Source organism: Elephas maximus, chromosome 6, assembly GCF_024166365.1.
Source record: "Elephas maximus indicus isolate mEleMax1 chromosome 6, mEleMax1 primary haplotype, whole genome shotgun sequence".
In the NCBI taxonomy this organism is placed as follows: Eukaryota; Metazoa; Chordata; class Mammalia; order Proboscidea; family Elephantidae; genus Elephas; species Elephas maximus.
This window is the reverse complement of record NC_064824.1, coordinates 21851198-21878934: the sequence shown is the minus strand read 5'-3', so window position 1 is coordinate 21878934 and position 27737 is coordinate 21851198. Positions and strand designations below refer to the sequence as shown.

The window sequence follows — 27737 nt, the reverse complement described above, 5'->3', positions numbered from 1 at the left end:
GGGGCCGGGGCTGGTCCTAGAAGATGGCGGAGGCGGGGGTAAGTTGGCGTACCCCGGAAAAGCACGGGTAACTGGATGTTGAGAGAAACGGTCTGAGAAGAGGTGTCTCACGGGAAGAGGAACTGCTTGTGTTTTTGCAAGGTGGGAATCCTGGTGGCAGGTGCGGGGAGCCAGGACCACAGATGGGGATGAGGACAGGCGCCAGGGCCTGCAGGCGGGGGGCTCCGGTTACCTGGAAGTGGGACATCGAGATCGGAAAGGGGACAGAGGGGCCGGGGAAAGGTTGTAGGAGAGTCCGAGGCTCCGCGGACGGTGGAACAGTGTCTGAGCGGAAAGCAGGCTGGAGGACGGTGGGAAGGGCGACCCTGGAGGTCTGACGGGTGGAGGAGGTCGATGAGCTGTCAGGCATACAGCTGTCAGGACTTGAGAGGCGAGAGACACAGGCTTGGGACAGGGATGGATCCAAAGAGCTGGGTATCTATCTGAGTCAGTTTAGAATCCGCGAAAAGGTATGTTGACATTGAACTGGGGAGTGGGACTTTGACATTTTGGATTAGAATTGGATACCTTCGGAGTGGATGTGTGGGTAAAGCCAAAGAGACCTCTTGCCTGGGCCTAGAAGTTGGTGATAATTACTAGGATTTCAGGGTTGGTTAGCAGGTATTTGCAGTAAACAGAAAGAAAAGGAATATGGATATTGGGAGGGAGGGGATGTTAAAACTTAAGTGATAATGGCCTATGTCCAGTCAGTGGTAAGAAAAATTTGTTAAAATATGCTGTTAGCTAGATGGTCGAGGACAATATGGTGTGAAGAGTTTGCTGTTTTGTAGGATTGATGAGGAAATGCTTTAAGAAGGAATGGATAGATTTGACAGGCTGGCCACTGAAACTGACCCAGATTGGTATTGCAAGGGAGCTGGGGATTGCAGGGGAAGAGGACAGGCTCCAATTCTGGTTGCGGAAGGAATGCAGGCATCCAAGCAGTGGCTGACTAGATTGCATTTTCCAACTTTTGGGTTTGGCCCTGTTAGTGAACCGCTGAATGAAAATGAATGTAGGGGCCCCACCTTAAAAAAAAAATTAACCATGTGCTTGTCCTATTTTCCCCTTTTATTCTTTCTCCAGACATTGTGTTCAGTAGTTCTCAGAACGTAGTGGCCAAGCTTGAAGCACAAACATTTGAAAAAGAGGCTGGTTCTTTTTAAGTTGACAATTGTTGCTTTTACAGACGATCTCACTGAAAAGGAAAGGATAAAATGCAGTTCAGTAATTTAAAGATGGTTTGTTTTCATCGTTATTAATTATTCCCAAATGATAGAGTAACCGTTCTAGGAACTGAGATTTGACACTTTTAAGCAGCGATAGAATGTGAATGCTGCTTTCCTAATGTCTTCTGTGTTTGGGTTTATTTATTTAGTTGTATTGTGCATTTTTTTTTTTTTTTTTTATTGTGCATTAGGTGAGAGTTTAGAGAGCAAATTAGATTGCCATTTGATAGTTTGTGCATCAAGTGTTTCATGGCATTGGTTTCAGTCCCTGTAATGTGTCAGTGCTGTCTCCTTTTTGCCCTGGGTTCCCCCTTTCCCCTTGTCCTGATATTCTACCCCTTCCTGCCTTCTTATCTTTGCCTTTAAGCAAATATCGCCCTTTTGATCTTATATAATTGATTGTTCTAAGGTGCACGTGCCTCTCAGGTGTTTATTTTATGGGCTTGTCTGTTGTGGCTGGGAGGTAGTCTCCAGGAAAGGCTTCAGTTCCCGGTTAGAAGGGTTTCTTAGGACCATAGTGTCGGGGGTTCCTCCAGTCCCTGTGAGACCAGTAAGTCTAATCTTTTTTGTGAATTTGATTTTTTGATCTACATTTTTCTCCCAGTCTGTCTGGGACGCTCTGTTGTGATCCCAATCAGAGCTGTCAGTAGAGGTAGCCAGGCACCATGTAGTCCTTCTGGCCTCTTGTGTAGGCTGTGGTTCATGTGGTCTATTAGTCCTCTTGAGCCTTTGGTTTTCTTCACTCTCCTTTGCTCCGAATGGGAAGAGATCAATAGATGTGTTTTAGATGGCTGCTCACAAGCTTTTAAGACCCCAGATACTGCTCACCAAAGTAGGATGCAGAGCAATGCCATTATGAATTATGTTGTGCCCATTGACATAGATGCCTCCTGAGTCTATGGTCCTTTGCCTTTGAGCCCAGGAACTTGATCCCACGAGGTATGTGGTTATGTCTAAGAGGTTTCCCCGACTGTGGCCCTTGTGTGCTCTACTGTCTGTATTAATACGAGGAGCACCTACAGTCATGTATGTAGAAATATCCACCACCACACCTGTATCTGCTGGTGGCTGGGCTCCCTTACACCCTCGCACACCTCTTGGCATATCTATCTACCTGTGTATCCATTTGTAAATTACTGTTTGTTAATACTATTGTCGCAGGATTGTCTATGCTCTAGTAGTTACTGTAGTTGCCCTTTATCCTTTCGTTCCTCTCAGTGACCTCTCTTGCCATGGTTATGTTGTGCTGGCTTCCCCATATTGTGTATTACCTTTCCCTTCACCAGTATTAACACGTGTCTTCTATTTGGTAATTTTGGGTTTTAATGTTGAGTGGAAAGTTGAGTTGCAATGCCTACAATTTTTTCTTGAAGTTTTTAGTGCCCCTAGCCTGTGATTCACATGTGTGCTTTTATTTAAGGAGGATTAAACTGGTTTAAGTGTGTCTATTCTAATGTTAGTGCTTATACTATTTCAAAGAATGCCATTCTAATTTAAAGAGCATATGATAAAAAAGATGTGAGGTAGTAATTTAACTTTATTATTTAGTAGTCTGTCTGACCTAGGCACCTGAAGAGTGAGGGTAATTTGGGACCAAACATATTTCTGTGACTGCCAATAATTGGAAGGTAAATGACCTTGTGTTTGGGTTTAGGGTATTAAGATTGTTAAAATGCAGCTCTCTCTTTTTTAAAGTTACTAGGAGATTTTTTGTGTGTATTTGTTTTCAAAAGCCTATTGCCTAAAAGTTGTTTCAGTAGTAAACATAATTGATTTTCATTTGCAAAACCCAGAATCACTTATAACCCTGTTTTGTTTATCTAAAAGTGATAATATCAATTTATTAAGAGGCTTTCATATACCTAGAATAATGTTTTCCCAGTACTGATGATGATTGGTCATTGATCTATGCAAACTATTTGAATAGTTCAAATAATAAGGTACTATTTGCAACATCATGATAAATGGAGAAAAGATTGAAGTTGTCAAGGATTTCATTTTACTTGGATCCACAATCATTGCCCATGGAAGCAGCAGTCAAGAAATCAGATGACACATTGCATTGGGCAAGTCTGCTGCAAAAGACCTGTTTAAAGTGTTAAAAAAGCAAAGATGTCACCCTGAAGAATAAGGTGTTCCTGGCCCAGCCTTGGTGTTTTCAGTCACCTCATATGCATAAGAAGGCTAGAAAATGAACAAGGAAGACTGAAGAACTGACACCTCTGAATTGTGGTGTTGGCGAAGAATATTGAATATACCATGCACTGCCAGAAGAACAAACAAATCTGCCTTGGAAGAAGTACAGCCAGAATCCTCCTTAGAAGCAAGGATGGTGAGACTTCTCAGATATTTTGGGCATGTCATTAGGAGGGACCAGTCCCTGGAGAAGGACATCATGCTTGGTAAAGTAGAGAGTCAGCAAAAAAGGAAGACCCTCAATGAGATGGATTGACCCAGTGGCTACAGTGATGGGCTCAAGCATAACAAAGATTGTGAGGATGGCGCAGGACTGGGCAATGTTTTGTTCTGTTGTACATAGGGTCTCTATGGGTCAGAATTGACTCAAGGACACAACAACAATTTGTAGATTATACAAATAGTACAATATACTCAGTAATGTATTTTTGAGAACTAGTAGGTCAGGTTCAAGGTAGAATTTTTCATGTCCTGTAGAAAGTTTTTCTTTATAAAGTGTTGAAAAAGCATTATTTTGGTTTTAACAGTACAGTAGCTTATCAACATGAACTCTTTATTGTGTGGCACTTACATTGTTCTTTTATAGTGTTTGTAGATGAAGGCAAAATGTGTTGAAATGGAAAGAACCCTTGGAGTCAGAATACTGGGGGTTAGTCCTGGTGCTACCTGGTTTTGTGGTCTTACGAAGTTACTTAGCCTATTTTATTCTGCAAGACCGTGATTAAAAATACGTACTTGTCTGCTTATCAGGCTCGTTGTTAAGGATCTGTTGAGCTATTGTCTTTTTTTTTTTTAAGTGAGACTGTAACCAAATGAGGGTTCTTGTCCTGTCTTATTAGCCGATTGAAATAAAATGGACGCCATACCGCCATTTGCAAGGGAAACAAAGTGGAAATTTATTGTCTGCGTAGACAAGGAGCAAAATGGGGTCTAGTGACCATAAGACCACGTGCTCACTGTCTAAGGGGGCTTGGGAGCCTTTTGTTTCCAAAGGCGTCGGTGGTTGGGTTTGGTACCTGGAACTCTTTGCCCTTAGCCCTCCCATGCCCATATTAAATCATCTTCCGTTGGATGTGCGTGTAGTGGGACCCCTCACTTTTAAAATGGAATCGGGTGAAATCATGGGCTGGGAAATATTGTTCTTTCCAGTGACAGTCAGTCCGGGGTGGTTTGAAGGACTCAATCTCTTCAATCTGCACATGCTTCAAGGTGTGGCTTGGGCTAGTTCAGTGGCTGGAGCCACTACCTGCTGTGACTTCCTGAAAAATTGTTGCTCAGAACAAGCTTGTGGTTAGCAGACAAAGAAAGGGAAGGGGGGAAGGGGTGTTGACTGGGGTTTTCAAGACTTCTTCTCTGATCAACAAATTATTTCTTGAGTAATCTAAATTTTTCAAATATAGGTTTTTTTTTTTTTTTTGTAAATTTTGGAGAATGAGATTTATCATTGTGAGTAGTATTTAGAAGTACAGATAGCTTTTGCTTTAAGAAAATAATACCAATATGTATAATCAGAAAACCAAATTTCAAAACAAGTTAAATCAGTGGATATTTATCCCCATTAAAACAACCCACTCACCCAGTGTGTGACTAGTTTAGAAACCTGCTCTTTTAGGAACTTCTTTTTTGCATAGTAGGGGTGAATGGTCTTATTGGATTTCCTATCTCTTTGATAAGTCTAGTTATTTCCAGGAGTTCATTTTTTTATTATTATTATTTTTAAAACTATTATTTACCTTAAAGAACAGAAATTTATTTTCTCACAGTTTAAGCAGCTAGAAGTTCGAATTCAGGGTAACAGCTTTAGAAGTCTCTCTCTGTTGCCTCTGGGGGAAGATCCTTGTCTCCCAGCATTCTTCAGTTCCTTGATCATCTTCACGTGGCATTCCCCTGCCCCCCCATCCCTCCAGCTTGTGCTTGCTTGGACACACCCTACACTAATATGGCCCATTAACGTAACAAAGAAAACCATGTTCCCTAATGGGATTACATCCAGTTGCACAGGGATTAAAATTCCAACACATCTTTTGAGGAGACACAATTCAATACATAACTCTTATTAAAGAAATTAGCCATTCTCTAATTTCAGTAATGAATTATTTGCAATATATATTATGCCTTATTAATGTATATATACTGTGCCTTGACGCATGGTTGAGAACCCCTGGGGTTGCCTCTGTGATAATGAGAACAAAGGGGTTAAACTGTGAAACCTTGAGCATGGGTCTCAAGGAGCATGTTTAAGGAACTGTCCAGGAACTATTAACAGGTCTGTGAATTCCACTTCTGGGAAACCTCTTTCAGTTTGCATCCAATCTGGAAGTTAAAGCCAGTTGCTTTAAAAACCCTTCTAAACACTCAGCTTCTCAGAAGAGGACGGACAGAACCTCAAGGACTGAGTTCAGTTGGTGCAGAGTCAAGGCCTTGCAAGCCCACTTACATGCCCATATCAAGGAAAGCAGTTGTATCAGGAATAAGGTTGATAAACCAGTCGCCATCGAAGTTGACCGCGGGCAAGATCCAGTAGTAGTCTTGATCTTGCCAATTCACTAGACCACGTTGGTTTCTTTTGCCTTGCTGGTAAAATGCAAAACTGTTAGAGCACTGGATCTTAACTTCTTTTCGATTATGGACTTTGAGTACTTAATATAAATCACCAAACTCTCTTCCCAGAAAAATGCACATATACACAAGTTTCTTTTCTTTTTTTACACAAGGTTTTTGGTTTTTTTGCATGGGGTTCACACTTCCTGTAATAAATGATTTCTTAGTTCCCGTCCATTTCTTCAATTTTAGGATACTGTGATTCTAAAGCATTTTAGCTTTTATTTTTTTCTCTAACAATTTTATACTTTTGTATTATGATGTTGGAGCCCTGGTGGTACAGTGGTTAAGAGCTCGGCTGCTAACCAAGAGGTCAGCAGTTTGAATGCACCAGCTGCTCCTTGGAAACCCTATGGGGGCAGTTCTACTCTGTCCTGTGTGTGTTGTGCTGTGTGCCATAGAGTCAATTCTGACTCAGCAATTCTGTAGTCCTATTGAGCCCGTAAGAGTTGGAATCGACTCGATGCCAACGAGTTTGGCTTTTCATTATGATGTAGTCACAATCAGCTTTTTGGATCTCATTCAAATAAACAACAAACAAGCATTCTGCTATTTTAAAAGAAAACTTGGGGTGAAGTAGGAAATGTCAATATGCACTACCAGGAAAAGTTGAATAAACATTTGTGGCAGCATAACATAAACAGTTTAAAAACCTCTAACAGCCTTGCAATAGAGTGAGGAAAGAAGTCTTTAGCAATCAGTGGATCTCAGTGGGAGGACAATGTCTGCCTGGGGACATTTGGAAGTATATGAGGACATTTTTGGTTGTTCTAATGGGGTGGGGGGTGTACTGGCATTTAGTGGGTGGGACCTTGGGCTGCTAAATGTCTTTGGTAAGGAATTGTACTGCCCAAAATGCCAGTGTCCTTTGACAGACACTGGCAAGTGATTATGATAGTATGAAACACTGAAATAGCTTTTAAAAACTGATATTATTTTGTTGCCTTAAAAATATTGTTCACTATAAAACATCCTTTGCCATTAATTCCCTTTTGGAAAAAAAAATCATGAACAGAAAGGAATGATTTACTGGAGCAATTTGGATCAGTCAAAACATATATTCTTCTACTAGCTGTTTTAGAAACACAATGGGAAGTTTGCTGTGCCTACTAAGAGTTTGGGAAGTAAAGGGTCAAGTGTTGGTCTCATACAGTATGGAACTTGACCATTTTATTGTTTTTCTTTAAGGCATCTTTTTATACCTTGTCATGGATTGAATCGTGTCCCCCAAAATATGTGTTGACTTGGTTAGGCCATGATTCCCATGGCCTATTGTGTGGTTGTCCTCCATTTTGTGATTGATGTAATTTTCCTATGTGTTATAAATCCTAATCTCTGCCTGTGATTAATGAGGCAAGATTAGATTATTTGAGAGGATTAGGGCTGTATGTAACACCCTTACTCAGGTCACATCCCTTATCCAATGTAAAGGGAGTTTCCCTGGGGTGTGGCCAGCACAGCCTTTTATCCAACAAGAGATAAAAGGAAAGGGAAGCAAGCAGAGAGTGGGGGACCTCATACCACCAAGAAAGCAGCGCTGGGAGCAGAGCATGTCTTTTGGACCTGGGATTCCTATGCAGAGTAGTTCCTAGACCAGGGGAAGATTGATGACAAGGATCTTCCTCCTGAGCCAGCGGAGAGAGAAAGCCTTCCCCTGGAGCTGACGCCCTGAATTTGGACTTCTAGCCTACTAGACTGTGAGAGAATAAACTTCTTTTTGTTAAAGCCATCCATTTGTGGTATTGCTATTACAGCAGCACTAGATGACTAAGACGTACCTCCATCTAGGCTTTTAAAGAAAATTTTAAGGTGGTCATACATTTATTCGCACGATCTTTGTGCTCTTATATAGTTGCCTACTTATAGCCTGGGAGCGTATCGTAGTTGAGATGGTTTTCCAATGTCTGGCTGTCTTTTCAGTAACCAATCCGCTACAGAGACCCAAAAAACCAAACCCGTTGCTGTCGAGTCGATTCCAGCTCACAGTGAGTGACCCTTTAGGACAGCGTAGAACTGCCCTATAGAGTTTCCAAGGAACCATACACTAAAAAATGGAAGTCCGAGGAGTTAAGATGAGTGGGGTTCAAGGTATAGAAGAAAGAAGACGGGTATCAGTCAGACTTGAGGTAGAATTCTAGTTCCCAAACTGCATGTCATGTGACCATGAGCTCCCCTGTTACCACCCCAATGCCGTCCAGCCACAGTGACCCTATAGGACAGGGTAGAACTGCCCCATAGAGTTTCTAAGGAGCGACTGGTGGATTTGAACTGCTGACCTTTTGGTTAGCAGCCGTAGCTCTTAACCAGTATGCCACCAGGGTTTCTGACCATAGCTAATAGTTCCTAAATTTCTTTGACTTGGTATTCTCATCTATAAAATGATCATGATAGTACTTACCTTTGGGATTATAGTATGTTGAATATTAGAGTTGCTATGTGTCTGGTACAGAGAAAAATGATCATGATAATACTTACCTTTGGGATTATAGTATGTTGAATATTAGAGTTGCTATGTGTCTGGTACAGAGTACGCCCTTCATAAATGGGCACTCCGTCAATAGTCGATGGTGATGATGATGATGGTGACAAACAACAACTCTGTAGCTTCTGAACACCTTACTAAAAAGTGACCAGAACATATGACATGCTAATATGCTGGATACCACAGCAAGGAATAGCCTGCAGGGTCAGGTCAGGAGGAGATGTTTTCTGGGCATTTTCAGTTGGCATGTAGAAAATGTTTTCCCATGAATTTCCCATGCTGTAATATAGACTAATTTCTCAAGTTCTGTCAGCTGAAGAGCTCAATTAGGATTGTGAAGACTTGCTTCGTTATGGAACTCTTCGCCCACTGAGTGTGGAGCAAAGAGCTTTGGGTGCAGCGGGGGCTCAGGAAGAAAGTGTGTGAGTGGTTACCACATACGCCCAAGAGGCTGTGAAAGTTACTAGTACTTACAAATATTCTTATTTGCATACTGATTACTCAAAAAAACAAAAAAAAATTTTTTTTTGTTGTTTTTGTTTTTACATGGGTGTTATTCCAAAATTCATTTGTAAGATAGTGTAGAACTTGGAAAGTCAAAGAAAAGTTATTGTTTACTGCTGATTAGGTGCTAGATTTGCCTTCTAAAAAGCTTATTTAACCCAGTATAGTCTGATTTAAAAAGTTAACACGATTTAGTTGAACAGGTATGAATATGTGGCGCCCCCACTGTTGGCTAGATAGGTACCTTTCTGGGTATGTACAGTGGGAGATATGGTAGTAAATAAGACCTACATAAAAGTTTATAATTCATAAAGCAACTATAGACATAATTATAAGGTAGCTATTATAGGTGTCATACTAAGGTTTGAAATAATCTACTTTGGGATTCAAAGGATAGATCACATATTCCCAAGATATGTTACTGTCGGGTGGAAGAAAAGCAAGTTACGTAAATAGTCTGTGTAGTATTTTCCCATTTAGTAAATGTTAGTATTTGTAGAAAACACGTACAAGAATATGGGACAGTTTGGGAGCCTGAACATCATGGTAAGAATGAGGGCTTTGGAGCCAGACTGCATGAATTTTTATCCCAGCTTGGCCTTTTAGGAGGGATGTGAACTTGGTCAAGTGACTTAACCTTTCTCTGCTTTATTTGCCTGACCTGTAAAATGGGCATAATAATTGCACTTACCTCTTAGGGTTATTTTGAGGGTTGAATGAGTTGCTATGTGTCAACTGCACATCCAAACCAACCCAATGATAGTGACCCTGTTGGACAGAGTAGAACTGCCCCAGGGGGCTTCCAAGGCTGTAAATCTTTATGGAAACAGACTGCCATATCTTTCTCCCATGGAGCAGCTGGTGTGTTCCAGCTGCTGACCTTTCAGTTAGCAGCCGAGCGCTTTAACCACTGCACCACTGGGGCTCCTTAGAACAGCACATAGAAAGCCTCAAATGTTATTATTTGTCTTGAACAAAAAAACACCAAAGAAAGATCACTTTGGTTTAGAGAAGTGAATGAATACCTAGACTGTGCTGGCAAAGTTCTGGGCTTTAGGAGTCAGGGACCATGTGGATAAAACTTAGAACCTACCCGTTATGTTGTTCTTCATTAGCTTCCTTTCTTCTTACTCCAACTTACAATAGTAGCTGCCATGGTTGGAGCAAGCGGCAGACTGGGCTGTGGCAGGGATGAGACAGCTGTGGCCCTGGGGAGTGTGGGTCAGGTCTGGTATCTGTGACTGGTGTTTGTGTAGGTGAGTGGCTAGTGGTCTATTCTGTGCAAAAATTCAAATATGTAAGCATTAAACATTAATCACATAATTTTGCTCTTCTCTTGGGGTTGTCCTCATTAGCAAATCATACTTTATTGTGAAAAACACATTTTCAGTCAGAATATGTTGATTTTTTGTGAAGTATAAAATACTCTGTTGTGACTGGTGGGCTTGGAGGTCTAGGTAGAAGCAGAAATGTGAGTTTTGATCTTCCGTATTCCAGTAGAAGAGTCTCAAGTAACCTGCTCTGCTTTCCTCTGAGGTGTGGCAAGCTGGTTTTACTATTATTCTGACTTTAACTCTATTAGGTCACTTATTCTGTCACAGTGGATACAAATGTGTAGCACTTTATTTTTTCATTGCATCATGCATATAAAAATACTTCTTAAAACCTTCTTATTCAGTAAATATCTAATTTAAATAAATTAGTATACAGACTTGTTTCATTATTTGCCCTTTCAAATAAATCAGTATTGAAATCAAGACAATTGTATAATCATTTTTAGACACACATTGACTTCTTTTTTCTTATTTCTTGCAGGATTTCTGGTAGGTCCTGTTTTAGGACAAGATGAGGTACTGTTGAAGCATCAGTCTGCTTGGATTCACAGACGGTTGTTGAGTTTTTCAGCAGGGAAGCTGTTTCTTTGCTGGCTCACTGAACTTATGAAACCATGGCAGAAGGAGAGACAGAGTCGCCTGGGCCCACAAAGTGCGGCCCGTATATTTCATGGGTCACTAGCCGGAGTGTGAACCTGCTGATCCGTGGAGTCGTGCTGTTTTTGATTGGAGTATTTCTTGCATTAGTATTAAATTTACTTCAAATTCAGAGAAACGTGACCCTCTTTCCACCTGACGTGATTACAAGCATCTTTTCTTCAGCATGGTGGGTACCACCGTGCTGTGGCACAGCTTCAGGTATGTGTAGGATGTTTCTGTAAAATGCTTAGGAGAGAAATGGTATAAATGAGTGTGGATGTTGTCTGAGCTGTAAACTTTTTAGAAAAACAGTCAGCTTTATTGAGGTATAATTTAAATACAAAACAATGGACCTGTTTTAAGTTTGATGAGTCTAGATAAGTACATACAGTCCTGTAACCACCACCAGAATCCAGATAGACATTTCCCTCACCCCCCCCAAATTTTCCTGTGCCCCCTTGCAGCCTTTTCTCCACCCCCAGTTAACAGGCTCTCATTGATCTGCTTCCTGTCACTCTAGGTGATTTTTGCCTCTTGTAGAATTTAATATAAGTGGGATCATAAAGTATGGACTCTTTTGTGGCTGGCTTCTGCCTGAAGTAGGAACCTTTAAAATTTTATCCTAAAAACAATCCTGAGTCCCTTAGACATAGGGCATTTAACCTCTTGGCTTTGTCCTTTCTTCAACCCAGCTCATGTAAATCTTATTTTAGGTTATCTGGGTGATGACACTACTGTTTGGTTTTAAGGTTTTGATGTCATCTTGTTTTTGAAGCAGATAAAAACTTAAAAGATGGAATAGTTTTATTCAGGTTTAAAGTTTCATGTTGTTTTTTTGTTTTTGTTTTCTTTCAGATTTTGTGTATGCTTTTTCCCCGTATATCTTGTTTTTAAACATACTTTAGGAATAATAAATGAGGGTGGCAGTGGTCGTTCAATGGTAGAACTCTCATCTTCTACCCAGGAGACCCGGGTCCAATTCCCGGTCAGTGCACCTCTCGGGCAGCCACCACCCATCTGTCAGTGACTACCTCGCAATATAATGTAGGTCCCTCTTGGCTTACATCCTAAAGCTGGAGGTCAAAGGGTGAGGAATTAATTCTAAGATGTTTTAGAATGACCTCGTGAAACATACTGGATGATTACATGATCCTGTCGCATGGATGTAAGGGTACCGTTGTGGTAAGGCTTGAGTGTGGTTTGTATACTAATCTTTCACTGTTACAATATTTACAGTATTGATTTTGTTGGGTAAGTCATGGTATTTAGTGAAGATACCAGATTTCAGAAGGTTGCTAAAGATGGAAACCGAATTGTTGCATAATGTCCCCTCTCTTATTTTAGGGAAAATATCAAGGGAAAAAAACGTAAACTACGTAAGCGACATAGTGTGTGAGAGTTTGTGTGTATACATGAGTATGTATATGTATTTGTTTTTGGTGGTATACGTGTTTGTATTTTTCAAAGCTCTCTAGGTAATAGTTCTTCCCATCTTAAACTAGAAAAACTGATACTCGTCCTTTGATTTTCTGATCCAATTAACATTCATAGATTGAGCAGCTACCTTTCAGAGGGCCTCCAGAACCCCGACTTCCTGCCTGTAAAGAGAAGGCCCCCAGGGTATTTGCTGCCTTTCTTAGGGGCTCAGGAGGGACAACTAGTGGAGAATGCTGGTAAACTTCTTTTGATCTTGTTTTCCTTTTCTTAGTTTCCTACTTTTAGTTTAATAATGGCTGATGTCAAAAGTTGATTAACCTCTTCCTGTGTGCAGTATACGAGAATTGCACATAGAAGCCTCTTCAGCACTCTTGAAGGCCACAAAGGAATCTTTCTTAAAAATTATAGGAGAGAAAAGGCAGCTGACATCGGGTGGAGAAAATAGTTGCTTCAAAAATCACAAGTAGCCAGTTTACATCCATGCCTATGAAAGCAATACCTAATTTTATAAAGAAAAAGAAAATCTTCCCTGTTCAGCAGTCAGTTACCCGGTCCTGGAATGCCCTGTAAGACTACTTTGCTCTCACCTCCACATCCAGGTGCCACGTTTTGCATCTTTCTTCTGTCTTTTTCTTGGTCCGGGCCCTCAACCACTATGCTTGGAATTTTAAGTCTTCTCTCTTTCTGCCCCCAACTTCCACCACATGTTGTAAGAACAATGATCTCCCTTTCGCTGGTACAAATCTGATTGCATTATTATCATTATTCCTCAGTGTCTGCAGGGTAAAATCTCTTTGTAAGATGACCCTTGTCTACTTTTGCCTTTCTCAGAGTCTTTTTGGACTCTGAAGCCCCCTTTGTGCCTAAAACTTAGAGTTTCTAGATAATACTGGGTGTTTTCAGTTGTCCATACTTTTCCTCAAGCACCTCCCTTTGATGGGAAACCCCTTTCTACCCCGTTCCACCTGGTGAACGCTGCCTCAAGGATCACCTCTTCCGTGAAGCTTCCCTGACATGCCAGGAGAAGATGACTGTGTTCACAATGACCTGTAACACATTATTGTGTTTCATCGTTTCTGTGGCCACTTGGGGACTGGGATCACGTCTTACTCTTTTTTGCTTTTAAATCCCCAGCAACTACCAAAAACCAGACTCATCGTGGAGGTTCAAGTATTTGTTAATAAAAACAAAATGCCTTATCCTGTCAGAATTTTCTAAGAAAGCCTGTCCCACTGAGTGGCTTTGTTTTTTTCAGCCCCCTTTCCTTGCAAAATGTTTGATTTAACTGTATTCCCTTTAGTGCACCACTGCGTTAAACACACCACCATGAAAAGTGATGACTTAGTCCTGCTGTTTCAGAATTCTTTTGTCTTTGGTCTTAGTAGACTGTAACTAGTCCCTGGGAAATAAAGATATCACAAGAAATGTGATTTTGTATCAAAGAACCATCTGATGAAGCAGGGCTGTGTTTGCATACGATTTTATGCAGGCATGATTTTAACAGGCTCTCTTGTGAAAATAAGAAAATGGAGGAAGAGAAAAAGGAGCCCAGACATACTTCTGCTGAGCTCTCGAACGGAGGAAGCACACGGTGCAGCATGTATGCTATCTAACTCCGCCGTGCCTTTATTTAAAGGAAAGAAAGAAGACATTTAATGGGAAGTGACAAGCTTCCTCGAATTCTCCCTCTCAATGAGCACCCGTGAACCAGGCATACTCAATGGATTTGATTTTTATTGGCAGATCCCAACTTTGGCAGCATGGCAGTTTAAATTCCTTTTTTTTTGTCTTTGCTTCGTCTCCTCAGTTGTCTCTCACTTGCAAGTCTGACATCACATGCATAAAAATATAGTCAGCTTTACTTATTTGTATCTTTGCACACGCGTCAGTATTTTCTGTGATAATTCTTTACCTATGGCATCAGCTATTTAGGAAAATTGACTTGGAATGCCAGATCTTAGTTGATTTTACTCAGCAGCCGGCAAAGGGAAGAGAGGGAGAGAAGAATGACAGACGAGCTGTTAGTTTCATGACCCTTCGAGAAAAAAAGAGGTGATACTCATTTAGCTACATTTCAGCTGTTAGGCGTGCTTGTTACCAGTTTAATTGTGTAGACTTTTGGAGAAATGCTGTCAGTTAATCTCATAGGATTACAAAGTCTTTGAAATAGGAATATATCGTGACACTTTAAAATTTACTCTTAAAATTTTAAATAGTTATTGGAATAATAACTATTAAAAAATAGCTCTGGATTGCAGAATTTTGTTGTTCATCTCTTGGTGGTCCATGCTGTGTGTTGGGCATGTGCCTCCCCAAAGACCACTCTCGGTGTTTGGGAATGCAAGGTGCACGAGCTATGTGGCATCTTTCCTCCAGAGGGGAGGGGGTCTTGCAGCCTCTTTCTGGTGTGTTTCATTGCTCTGCTAAAACCGAAAAAACCTGTTGCCATCCAGTCGATTCCAACTCACAGTGACCCTATAGGACAGAGTAGAACTGCCTCATAGGGTTTCCAAGGGGCGCCTGATAGATTCCAGTTGCCAAATTTTGGCTTAGTAGCCAGAGCTCTTGATCACTGGGCCACCAGGGCTCCATTCTCTGCTAGTCTGTGATTTTTGATACTAATTGATTTCTGTTTTTCCTTGAAGATTGAGTGTGTTGCTTGTGAGATACAGCTAGCCAGGACCAGGCCAGCAGGGGCTTCTGACACACAGGTGCTTCGATTTTGGTACAATAATTTTATGATGCATCACAGGTGGTTTTGGACATTTTAAACATACTCTTCGACTGATGTGACCGTTGTGTCTTTATTACCAGAATGGCAACATAATCATTCTGTTTAGGAAGATTTGCAGATAGAAGCTGCCCAGCTATTTCCTGTTAAATTTAATCTGAGGAAGTTCATTTTCCTTCTACCTTGTTAAAAAGTGTTTTAGTTCATTAAATAGTCTTTTTTAATGACTAACTTAGCATTTAAAAATCTCTCCCACTTCATGAATAAAACATTTAGGTTTGACAAGTGTTTATGTTAAGAATTGGGTGAGAATATTTTGAGTCTCAGTCATAGACGTTTATGTACAGTTGTTTATAATTCCACAGTGTCTTAGTTAACTAGTGCTGCTATAACAGAAATGTTAAATGTTAAAGCCACAAGTAGATGGCTTTAACAAAGAGGTTTATTTTCTCACAGTAAAGTAGGCTAAAAGTCCAAATTCTGGGTGTCAGCTCCAGGAGAAGGCTTTCTCTCTCTGTCGGCCTTCTCATCAATCTTACCCCAGACTAGGAGCCTCTCTGCGCAGGAACCCTGGGTCCAAAGCATGTGCTCTGCTCCTGGCACTGCTTTCTTGGTGGTATGAGGTCTTCCTGTCTCTCTGCTAGCTTCTCGCTTTTATATCTCAAGAGATTGCCTCAAGACACAGTCCAGTTTTGTAGGTTGAGTCCTGCCTCACTAACACAACTGCAACCCATCCTCCCTCATTAACATCGTAGAAGCAGGATTTACAACATAGAGGAAAATCATCCAATACCAGGACTCATGGCCCAGGCTGATTGATACACACATTCTCTGGGGGACATAATTCAGCCCATGACATACAGTTAGCATTCAGGATGTGCTTTCCAAAAGTAAGAAATGTATAAGATAATTTATTATTTTTTAACCCGTAAAAAACCTGTTGCCGTCGAGTCGATTCTGACTCATAGCGACCCTATAGGACAGAATAGAACTGCCGCATAGAGTTTCCAAGGAGCACCTGGTGGATTCGAACTGCTGACCTTTTGGTTAGCAGCCATAGCTCTTAAATACTACGCCACCAGGGTTTCCAGTGAATTTAAATTGTAACCAAAAATGTTTAATTCCTGGACTGTTTTCTCTATGTGGAGAAGGAGCCTTGTATGTCAATTTCTGTTGTGAACTTCCCTGCTTTGATGATATGGCACACAGACTCAGTAGAGTGCCAGGTAAAAGTAAGTTAGACCTCCGGACATGGCATTAGACCCAGGAGAACGAGAAGCTGGAGGGGCAAGGATCATCTACTTAATGGAAGAGCCAGCACTGTCAGAATGTAATGTGTACAGTGAGCTTGTACATGTTTACGCTTCTAGCTTTTCCTTGAATTTGTGGCATTTAATACATGTTTTATGATTAAATAATTTAAAGAGAACATTGCTTAACTGCTAACTGATGTAATGCTTTTCAAGTCTCATGATAATAGAAAAGTAGCCTGACTCATCTAGTCCACCCTGCTCAATGATGAATCATACATTTAAATAGTATTTTGCCAATTATAATTTAGGATATTCTTGTAATAGTTTACGATGCTTTCTTCAGTGGTGTTATCCACACACACACGTGTATATGTTATATATACCGTGTATTTTTTTTATTTTGGAAGGTAAGTTTAAAACCATCAGTGTTTGATGTTAAGTAACTTGAAGAGCTTTTTAAAAAAGAGTCTTTAAAATTCATATGAGGTAACTCTTTTAGCTTAAGTGTTGTTGCCAGCACAGCATTGGAGATGACTTCATTTTTTTCTCTTTTTTCCACAGCTGTGATTGGGTTATTATACCCCTGCATTGACAGGCATCTGGGAGAGCCACATAAATTTAAAAGAGAGTGGTCCAGTGTAATGCGGTGTGTAGCTGTCTTTGTTGGTATAAATCATGCCAGCGCTGTATCCTTTACGCGGTAATGAAAATGCGTAATAACAGAGCAGCTTCCAGCCAACCAAAGGTTAAACGGCCCCTTGCAAGTTCCCTGTCATCAAATGCCTACTTAGTCGTAAAAAGTATGTGAATGGTGTTGTTGAAACATCACAGGAGTAGCTGTGCAATTACAGTTTGAAGCATAAGCTTGCGTATAAATCCCTGTTTTTTGGTATCACTTAAAAACTGTACACATACATAGTTTTGGTAATTCTGCAATTGAAACAGGTATGCTTTCAAAGGATTTTCTGTCTGTCTTCATGTAAAGTTGTCAATAGGTGGTTGTTTCAGGTGCTGGATGTGTTTTGCGTTTTAATTTAAAGAAGTTAGAATTTTTTTAAAAAAGGTGCACTGTCACTGGTTTTAATCAACACCAATAAACCACATAAATGTTCGTAAAGGCATAAGGAGAAATATCCAGCTTAGAATTTGGCCAAAAAGAACATTCCCACCCGTCTCCCTCCCCCTGCCCCCATACATATTTTTAAAGTTCGATTAAGGATCCTGGTTATTTTATTTAGTAATTAATGAATATTTTTATAGTGCCCTAGCTTGGAGGTTAAGGTAGACTCTATTTCCTTTCTCCCCTCTGCCTTCTACCCCCAGAAAAAAAAATCTCCACCCCTAGAACAAAAATTTTTGCCCTCACTTAACCAAGGTGAAGACATAGATGCTTCATAGACACATCCAAACTGGGGACTGTGGTCTCAGGGGACATCTAGCTCAATTCGCATATCATAGTTTATAAAGAAAATGTTCTACATCCTACTTTGGTGAATAGCTTCTGGGGTCTTAAAAGCTTGTGAAGGGCCATCTAAGATAAGATACTCCACTGATTCTACCCTATCTGGAGCAAGGGAGACTGAGTCCAGCACAGTAGATGGTGCCCAGCTAGTACCACCTACTGCTTTGATAGGGTTCGCAGTAGAGGGCTCCGGAAAGAGCTGGAGAAAAATGTAGAATGAAATTCACACTCACAAAAAACCAGACTTACTGATCTGACAGAGACTGGAGAAATCTGAGAGTATGGCCCCCGGACACCATTTTAACTCAGTACTGAAGTCACTCCTGAGGTTCACCCTTCAGTCAAAGATTAGACAGGCGTGTAAAACAAACAGTAATACACATAGCTCAACTATAGATACAAGACTAAATGTGCACACCAGCCCAGGAGCATGGATGAGAAGGCAGGAGGGGACAGGAAAGCTGGATGAATGGAAATGGGGAACTCAGGGTCAAGAAGGGGAGGGTATTGACACATCGCAGCGTTGGCAACCAATGTCACAAAACAATGTGTGTATTAATTGTTTAATGAGAATCTAATTTGCTCTATAAACTTTTACCTAAAGCACAATTAAAAAAAAAAAAAAGAATTCTTTGAAAAAAATGGGAGCAAGCACAGTGCCAGGGAAACCATGGGAGACTGGGAAGAAAAAAAAGTTTTTGCTCTCATAAGATTTTTATCCTATCATCCTCGCTAGCTTTCCCCTGCCACACACCCCTGCTGACTTCCCTCTGTAGAAGAGGGTCTGGGAACTGCTAGTCATGGCTTCTCTATTCTAACAGATATAGGTGAGAGAGTGCAGGTGACGGGAGTCTTTGGTACTGGGAAGGGCAGGAAGTGTACTTCAGGTTGCCCAAAGGTTTGCCCTTATAACTGCGCTGGGCTGAGGGCTGGCCAAGTTAGCTGGACAAAGAGAATGGGTCTTGTGGCAAGTAGATTCCTGTGTCTTTTACTAAAAGGGTTGAGGGGTTTTGGAGAAGCTAGGGAACAGAAACCACAGAAAGAGGCAGGGTCCTAGATTCTGAAAACACACCTGCCTTACTATGCCCCAGTTGTGCTGGTCCTGGGAGGTCTATGAATTTGGAAGTCGCTCAGTGGCTGTTATTATTTTGGTTTCCCATTTCAGATTTACCTTTTGTATTAAGAACTTCCCAAAATGTTTATTTTGGTGAAATAGTTGAGATTTATGATTTCATATAAAAAAAATCTAGTGGTTTGGAGGGCTTAAAAAGATAGAATCATAGAACATTATATCTAGAAGAGAAATTGGAAATCATCTAGTTCAACATTTTCTTTCTAAACACAATAGGATAATGGAAAACTGGAGACATTAGGTAATTAGCTAAGTTGCTCCCACTGCACAGCTGTGGCAGAGCTGAGACCTGACCCCAGGGATCCTGATTCTGGTCTAGAAATGTCTCATTGTCCAACCCCAGGGCCCTTCGAGTGTGAATTCCTTTCTATCTGGGGGAATTAGACCTTTCTATCCCAGACATTTCTGCTGTGATTTCTGTGTTTCAGGAGAGAAATTTAAATACCCTTTGTGGAATTTTTAAAACTGCATATTTCTAATTTCAATTTTTTACTTTGTAGCACTCTTTCCTTTCTCTCTCAATAACATGCTTAAATACATCTATCTTAGCTGTCCCGTCCTTTAGCAAAATCCAAAATCCTAACAACATTTATAGCATCTGCTTTTAATATTAGGTTACTTTGACTTTAGAAAATCACACAGTACTGCTTTGAAGGTTGATGTATTTTACCTGTTTCCCCCAGAAGCCTGCTTATTTTGTTTGACTCTTAATGAAGTTTATTTATTAATAAAGGTGAAACCTAGTTAAATCAATTTGACTCTTCACAGGAGTGTTTATTGGATAGTGAAAATCAGAGCACATTCTTTTCTTTGGTGTTTTAGCTATAAAGCTAGCAGAAAAAAAAAAAATAAGAAAAGCCTTTCTATAAAGCATGCCCATAAACTGTAGGTTTTTGGATCACTTAAGCCTAAACAAGGAGTGCCCTTGAGGGAATGGCCCACAGTAGCTGAGTATAAGCAAGCTGGGTGTCCAGGATGTTGGCTGGTGTGGTGGGAAGGTGGTTGGGGGTCGGGGGTAAACAACAATGTATTTAAGGAAGTGGGAAATGGTTTTATATGCATTTTGGGGACTTCTGATCTCTCCTCTGAGGTTACAGAATGGCCAGTTATACCAGCTAGTAGCCCCTAGGGTATAACTGAAGAACCAAGATGTGGCCTTTGGGACATAGATAATGCCCTTTTAATGACACTTGAAATTAATTCCCTTAGTATAATCCTCTAGCAAAGAAATGAGAAAATTGAATTTGTAAAGCTTCATTTTGCTCAGAGATTTTGGAGTAGAAAAGAGCCATACATTTGTGAATAAATGCTTGAGTAGGTGATGGAAATAAAATATCATTTGAGCAAACTGTCCTATACCAGCAAAGTCTCAGGCACCAAAATAGCTTGGCAGGTTGCAAGATAATGTTCACTTCAAGGCTTTATCCTCAACAAATTAAAACTAGAACAGTTGACATAATAGAAAGGGATACTGTGTCCTTGGTCCTCTTGTTTCTGAACTGCGTTATTATAAAATGTGTCTGTCAGTAAATCACATACATAGAAAACGTGGTACCCTGTTAAATAGCTGTCAACTCTTCTGTTTTCAAGTTCCTGTATGATTCTCAAGTAATTCTAAACCTGTTTGAGAAGTAATATTCGCTTCCTTTTTAGCAAAAGTGTGTTCTTTAGCCATATTTGTGTTCAGAGGCTTCTAGTTACATTTTTAGCAAAGAAAGCATTTCTTAAATAATGGGCCTGATCTTATAATTGGGGTTGTATATAGACTGTTGTTTTTTTTTTTGAGGGTCTGTCGGGTCTCTTAATGAAGTATTATGGCCTCTGTATATTTAGTAAATACCAGAGACAGTTTTAATCCCACCTAATTTTTTAATCTGGTATATTGTGTCAAAAGACCAAATATACTCTAGAATAGGCAGTTCCCTTCTCAACAGTAGCACCTCCTATTTTAGAAAAATGACAAGTTGATATTATTTGGTTACAAGTTTTTCGATGCCTCTTTAACACTGATCTCAGAAAGTGGATTTTGATAACAACATACAGCTGTCTCTTACACTGGCCGCACTATCCATTGGACTGTGGTGGACTTTCGATAGATCCAGAAGTGGTTTTGGCCTTGGAGTCGGAATTGCTTTCTTGGCAACCGTGGTCACTCAACTGCTAGTCTACAATGGTGTTTATCAGTAAGTAGTAGTCTCTTTGGTGCTGGTGCGCTAGATAAATAAATGATAACTGAATTCAGAATTGAGATTTTGAAATTAGCCGGTTTATAGAGCAATGTATTTTCACTGTAATTGTCTTAGTACATGCCATTGTACTTCCTCTGCGGGTTGTTAAAAATCTTTCTATCATTCTAGGTACACATCTCCAGATTTTCTCTATGTACGTTCTTGGTTACCCTGCATTTTTTTTGCCGGAGGCATAACAATGGGAAACATTGGTCGACAGCTGGCACTGGTAAGCCATGTTTCCTTAACCACTTTTCTGTTATGGAGTTGTATGACAAGTTTTCTCTAAACGACGTTACTTCTTTGAGGGAAAGCGATTCGTAAAGACACCGTTCTTTGATTTCTCTTTTGCAATTCCATTGAAATAAATCATTTGGAAGAATTTAATCATAGGTATATTAAAAGTTGAAGGAGCCACTGGATAGAAAAACCAAAATGTGTTACGGATATGGTGATATGATTTATCATCCAAACAGGAATCTTAGAGTTTTTGTTTCAACTCCATCAAAAAAGGGCACTATTAAAAGTGAAAAAGGGCATGGCTAATAATTATGTTGCTACAATAGATATTAATTAGGATTAATTAGGATAGCCTCTAACAAATTAAGGCCTTCTATCGTTTTTTTATCGTTTAGTAACAAAGGACATTGTTGATAACGTCCTCGCTCATAGGTGGCAGAGATCAGGGAGAAACGTTTAGAGGCCACAGAAGTTTCCTGCATAAGCAGTTTGCCATTTTAGCCACGAGGCAGTGGTGGTTCAGTGGTGGGGCTCTCGCCTTCCACGTGGGAGACAGGGTTTCACTTCCAGCCAATGCGCCTCATTTGCAGCCAGCGCCCATCTGTCAGTGAGGCTTGTGTGTTGCTGTGATGCTAAATCCAGCCTAAGGCAGACTAGGAAGAAAGGTCTGGCAATCTACTTCTGAAAATCAGCTAATGTAAACCCTATGGGTCACAACAGTCCAGTCCAGTTGTGCATGGGGTCACCACGAGTAGGAGGCCGACTTGATGGTGTCTAACAACAGCAACCACCACCATTTCAGCCAGCTGGGAGAATTAAGTGTTTACTATCTTTTTGATAATTTAGCCATTCAATTATCCTAAGCAAATTGGTTAACTTTATTTGGCATTGTGGGTGCATATTTTTATAGCTGTGCTTTTAAAATATTCTTGACTAGAAGCTTTTTCTAATGTAAAAACGTTTTTTGGTTTATATCTTTAAGTGATTTTTAAAAAGTTATCTGAATTTATTACTACCTCAGTTGTGTCTTTAAGTTTGTGACCTTTCCTTTGCCGATTTGCCTTACTGAAGACTCAAAAAAACCTACTTTGCTTCCTTTCTCTCCTTTTGTGTTCATGTTCCAGTGTTGATGTAAATCATACTGCCGTCATCTGCTTGTCATGGGGAAACCTTGTCTTTCTCTGCTTCCGGCTATGTGTCTTTCGCTTCTAAACTGTGAATTTCTCATTTTCCTTATCATATTTGTCATTTAATCCTAATCATTGCACAATTCTCAGATTCTTTGAGGACTAAACAGGCATGTATTAATAATAAAGTATTAATTTGATAGCCTTTTAGTTTATTTGGAAAATGCTATTCAAAAGAAATCTTAATTTGTTAACCTTTTAATTTTTGCAGTATGAATGTAAAGTCATTGCAGAAAAATCTCATCAGGAATGAAGAATACAAAAATATATCTTTTGAACAGAAAACAAGATGAATGGGGCATGTAAAGGATACATATGCCAACAAACTTCGGACTGTAAAATTGCCAGGATGCAGTTTTCCCCTCTGTTAGTATATATATAGATTTTTTTAATATATATATATATATACACATACACATATATATAAATACATTACTGCAATCTGTGATTGCTTCATCTGTAAATCAGTTATAAACCTTTATGTTTTTGAATTAAATAACTGTAAAATACATATGCACTACATTAAAAAAATGTTGATTAATAGATGAAATTTTTTTAATTAATTTTTTAAACATACCATACATTGTATCTCACCATTGATGTGCCAAAAGATCCTATTCCTGTTATGCAGAGTATCAGAATGCTTTGAATAATTTATAAACATAGGGAAATAAAGTAAGAGGAAAGCCCCCCCCGCAAAAAAAAAGCAAATAGAAAGCTGTTATTTTTTCTTTCACTTACTGTTGTGCCTTTTTTATTTTTCTAATTACAGTCGCATGAGCTGTGGGTCCCCTGATGTGTGGGTAGTTTTGATTTTAATGTTATTTTCAGAGAGCTTTTGGTGTTTTAATATTTGATGAAAAGGAACTTCGTAGAATGTTTTCAAACTGTTGTTACAGGAGAGAGTCCAAAGAGTACTTTTCTGTTGAGGCAGCTTTTACTGGAGATACATGTGATGACCAGGAGAAGTGATCAGCAGTAAGCTGTTTTGAGTCTAAATTTGAAAGAGTATATAGAAATTATCTAAAAGTAAGGGCTATTAGAGCATTTAACTAGAATACATGCATGGTGTGGAAAGACAAAAGGACCTTCTGCGGTGCCACAGAATGTAAAGTGATGTTAGCTGTCATTTGCAATCCAGTATCCCGCTGCTTTTGCCCATGGGACAAATAAGAATTCCCAAACAGATCAAAATAAAGTTCCTAATTCTGTCGGGTTCTCTTACCGTGTGGTAAAGCAAATGACTTTAGCTGGGTCAAGGTCATGTGATTTATTGTCAGTGAAATGCAGAGATTTGAGCCTTACGTGCATTCTGGTGAACGGATGGGTACATAATTTCTGTATTTCTGCGCCCATTAGTGAATAATAGTTCAAGTCTGTTTAAGAGTGTATTGGGCTGGTATTCTGTGCGTGTGAAAGATCTTGATAGCAGTGATGTGCCTATCTTTTCAACGATTGGAGACATTTATGTGTGGTTTAAGCATATTCTTAGCTAACTTCTTTTTCCCTCAATTTTTATTTTTTGAATTGCCGACAACTGTCTGATACACAGGGGCAAATTTTTCGGAATACTTTGGCGGGTGTGTGTGTTGGGAGTGAGAGAGAGAGAAAGTGTATGTATGGGCATGGGCTGCTATTCTCCTACAACGTCCAGTGGATTGTTTTAATGTTTGGTTTTAAAAACATTGCTATCAGATTAAGACCTTGTGTGCCAAACTTGAATTTGCTTTTACACATTAAGGCTGAAATTGTGAAAACCCGAAAAGAATTTCATATTGAATATATATATATATATATATATATATATATACAGCCTCAACTATAGTGGTATAAACATACTCCTGTAATTTATTATTCTATCTTCCAAATAATGTTATTCATTTAGAACAAATAAGGTATATTTTTAGAATCAACTTTGTAAGCACTATAAAATCTTTAATAAGTTATAAGGACTATGATGTATTTGCTTTGAAAATTGCTGTTAAAAGCAAGATGTGTATTAAATATATAACTATCACCTTGGTTAAGAGTCTTTTTTTCCCACTTTGTGGAGAGTCTTAGAATTTAGTCAATAAAATTAGCATATGTGATTGAACTTACCAAGACAGAATGAAAGGAAACTTAGTATAGTTTGGGGGAAATTGAAATGATTGTCACTGGCATCCTTAAATTATTTTCACTTTATATAGAAGTAAGAAAAGATGAGAACTATGCCAAAAAATAGTTTTGATATTCTGACAAATATATAAATATGTAATACCTATTTTTGCAGTGAAAGAAACAATGGAATGTTTTAACAGCACCAGACTGACAATGCTTCTGTGCTTGTCTTATTTAAAGTTACAGAAATGGAACAGTTGACAACTGAGAATAAATTCTACAAAAGCACAAGAAAACAATTAAAATTAACTAGCCAGAGCCCTGTTATACTTATGTTGTAAAGGTTATTTATTTGTTTTGCCTTTGGGCCATTTTACCTCGATTAAGGTCATTGGAATGTCTCAGTGGTCCCTCCCTCCATTTCACACGTCTCGTATGTTCTAGGAGGCATTCAGACTTGGTCAGGATCATTACTTATCTCTGTACTGCTCTCGGCTCATTTTTCTTCTTAATGAAGTTTCTTCTTTGTAAGGTAGTTCTTCCAGTGAGGGTCTGTGAGTAGTAGCATCTTAGCTTGTGTCTGAAAAAGTCTATTTCGTTCTTGAGAATAATTTAGCAGGCTATAAAAATCAAGGCTCACAGTTTTGGTTGGTCTTCTCTTGAGCACTTTGAAGATTTTAACTTGTATTCTGTAAGCCAGCTATTGTGTAATTTTCTTCCCTTTTTAGGCAGTTTGTCCTTTCACTTCGGAAGCTTAAAATGAGTTTCTCTTTATCCTCAAGGGTTTTCAGTTTCACTTTGATTTGTGTAGTTGTAGATTTGTTTTTATTTTTCTTGGTTGGTGTCAGATATGCACTTTCAATTTGTGGGTTCATGTCTTTGATCTTGGAAAATTCTCGAATGTGGCTGCTTACTGGAATCACATGGGATCTGAAAAAAAATGCTGATGTCTGACTCCCACCCCCATAAAAAACAGACTCTGATATAATTGGTCTGGGTTGTGTCCTGGGCATTAGGATTTTTAAAGTTCCCTAGGTGGTTCTAAAAACTCCTTGCCCTCTAGTTGATTCCGACTCATACCGACCCTATAGGGCAGAGTACAACTGCCCCATATAGTTTCCAAGAAGCACCTGGTAGATTCGAACTGCTGGCCTTTGGGTTAGCAGCTGTAGCACTTAACCACTACGCCATCAAGGTTTCCATGAGTTGAAATCGACTTGACGGTAACAGGTTGGTTAGGTGATTCTAATGTGCAGCTAGATTGGTGCTCACTAGCGTAGATATGTGTAAGAAAAGGGAGAGGGTCGGGCTGAGAGAGATGAGTAGGGTAATAGCATTGGAAATGAAGAGTGAGGAGGGAACACTGTAAGATATATTTTGGAGTAAAATCACCTGAACTTTGTGACTTAGGTGTGAAGGTTAAGGAAGAGGAGCAGCCAGAACTGACTTAATTTTTCCATCTTGTGAAGCCAGGTGGATGATACTTGCTTTAACCAAGAGAAGAATGTCGAGAGGGAGGTGAATGGGAGTTAGGTTTGAATATATGTTGAGGTTGAGGTGTGGTAGGGGACATGTGGTAAGGCTGAGTCATTAGCAGTTGGGTATTGGAGTCTGGATTACTGGATGACAATAAGGAAGTCAGCGTGTGGCAGTAATGAAGCCGCGAGTGGATGGCATCACGTAGGGAGCATGTCGTGGTGAGGGAGAAGTAGTCTGAGGCAGAGAAGCTGGGCAAGGAGGCAAAGGTGTGGTCAAGAGTGGGAGGAGAGCCAGAAGAGAAGAATGATGTGGACAAAGTCAAGACAGGCAGAAGCTTCCGGCGGAGGGTAGCTGGTACTATGAAGTGTAGTTGGAAGGATTCATTAATTTTAGAGATGGAGAAGAAGATGATTTTTTATCGTTTTATGTTGAAAGTGCCTTTCTAGCCTGGTACATCTTAACATTTAAAGTTTTTCAGTGTATCATAAAATAATTCACAAAATGCATGTATGAAAAACTTGATCATATACTAGGTCATTTATTGGGATTGAGAGAAGCTGCGGGTAGCTTGAGAATTTTGAAAGAGTGGTGGAGATTTGGACAGATTTGGAAGAATGGGCACAGGAACTGACCAGAGATAAAAGACTTGCCAGCAAGTTTTGAGGCCTTTGAGGATGCATTTGAGCCTGGGGATCAGATATTTGCAGTGGAGCCAATCAGCATGGCTGCATGCATGCCATTTTCTCTAGGTGGTTTCAGCAGCCCAGAGTTTAGACCAACCATGATGGAGTAGATTGATTCAAGTTGGGGATTAGCTGGTAGGCATGGCACAAAGATATGTGAGAAATTAATTGAGGGTCCTAGCAAAAGTTCAAGAGATTTATCATGGGGTCCAGGCAAATTGAGGAAGGAAGTTCAATACACAGTGCTGACTTGACAACATGAGAGAATAGAGTGAGGTCAGAGGAGGTTCAGAAACATGTTTAATGGGGAGGGTGAAAGACTTGAGGTTTGTAGTTAGAGAGGAATTTAAGTGGAGGGTCTAGGGTGTGATTCAAACGACCAGGTTTTCATGGTTCCCTGAAGTGGGCTAAGATGAGCAGCAGTGAAGTAGAGGTCCAAGGCCTGGGTGGCCAGATGTTAACATCAATATTGATGTTACCTGGAATGATCTCAGAGGCCAGGTGGGAAGGAAACATCTTATCTGTACTCCTTGTGACCAGTGGCCATTTGAGTGAAATGCTTTTTCAATGTCTTGATGCCTTGATTTTATTAGGATTTTAATTAGAGTCTCTGCTCTCTTCATCCCCGACTTTTTTCTTTTACTTTTTTTGTTAGGTTTTTCTCATCATTGTAGGTGTTCTGAAATTTCACCACAATATGCTTAGGAGTGGGTCTTATTTTTTTCTATTACTCTTGTTCAATTAGAGGAATCATCTCTTTAATTCCGGGAAATTTTCTGCC

The 27737-nt window shown here is 39.8% G+C and overlaps 1 protein-coding gene across 3 annotated transcripts; it reads left to right on the top strand.

Moving 5' to 3' along the window:
• INSIG2 (insulin induced gene 2) lies at nucleotides 1-27719 on the top strand. 3 transcript variants are annotated; one of them, XM_049889185.1, is made up of 6 exons: nucleotides 1-141; nucleotides 10867-11243; nucleotides 17007-17131; nucleotides 21056-21222; nucleotides 21397-21496; nucleotides 22906-27719. In XM_049889185.1, exons 2-6 carry the CDS (start codon nucleotides 11000-11002, stop codon nucleotides 22945-22947), a joined length of 678 nt encoding a protein of 225 aa, XP_049745142.1. In that variant the 5' UTR covers nucleotides 1-141; nucleotides 10867-10999; the 3' UTR covers nucleotides 22948-27719. The 3 variants fall into 3 exon arrangements, with proteins under 3 accessions (XP_049745142.1, XP_049745144.1, XP_049745145.1); XM_049889187.1 differs by having other exon boundaries at nucleotides 5-38; XM_049889188.1 differs by lacking the exon at nucleotides 1-141 and adding an exon at nucleotides 12576-12697 and having other exon boundaries at nucleotides 11110-11243.
• The last annotated feature ends 18 nt before the right edge of the window (nucleotides 27720-27737 follow it).

Bases quoted from the DNA above. Each gene is read 5' to 3' on its own strand.
- INSIG2 (XM_049889185.1), top strand. From the start codon at position 11,000: ATGGCAGAAGGAGAGACAGAGTCGCCTGGGCCCACAAAGTGCGGCCCG. The intron at 17,132-21,055 runs GTATCCTTTACG...CACTGATCTCAG, and splicing joins GTATAAATCATGCCAGCGCT to AAAGTGGATTTTGATAACAA. The intron at 21,223-21,396 runs GTAAGTAGTAGT...CTATCATTCTAG, and splicing joins GTCTACAATGGTGTTTATCA to GTACACATCTCCAGATTTTC.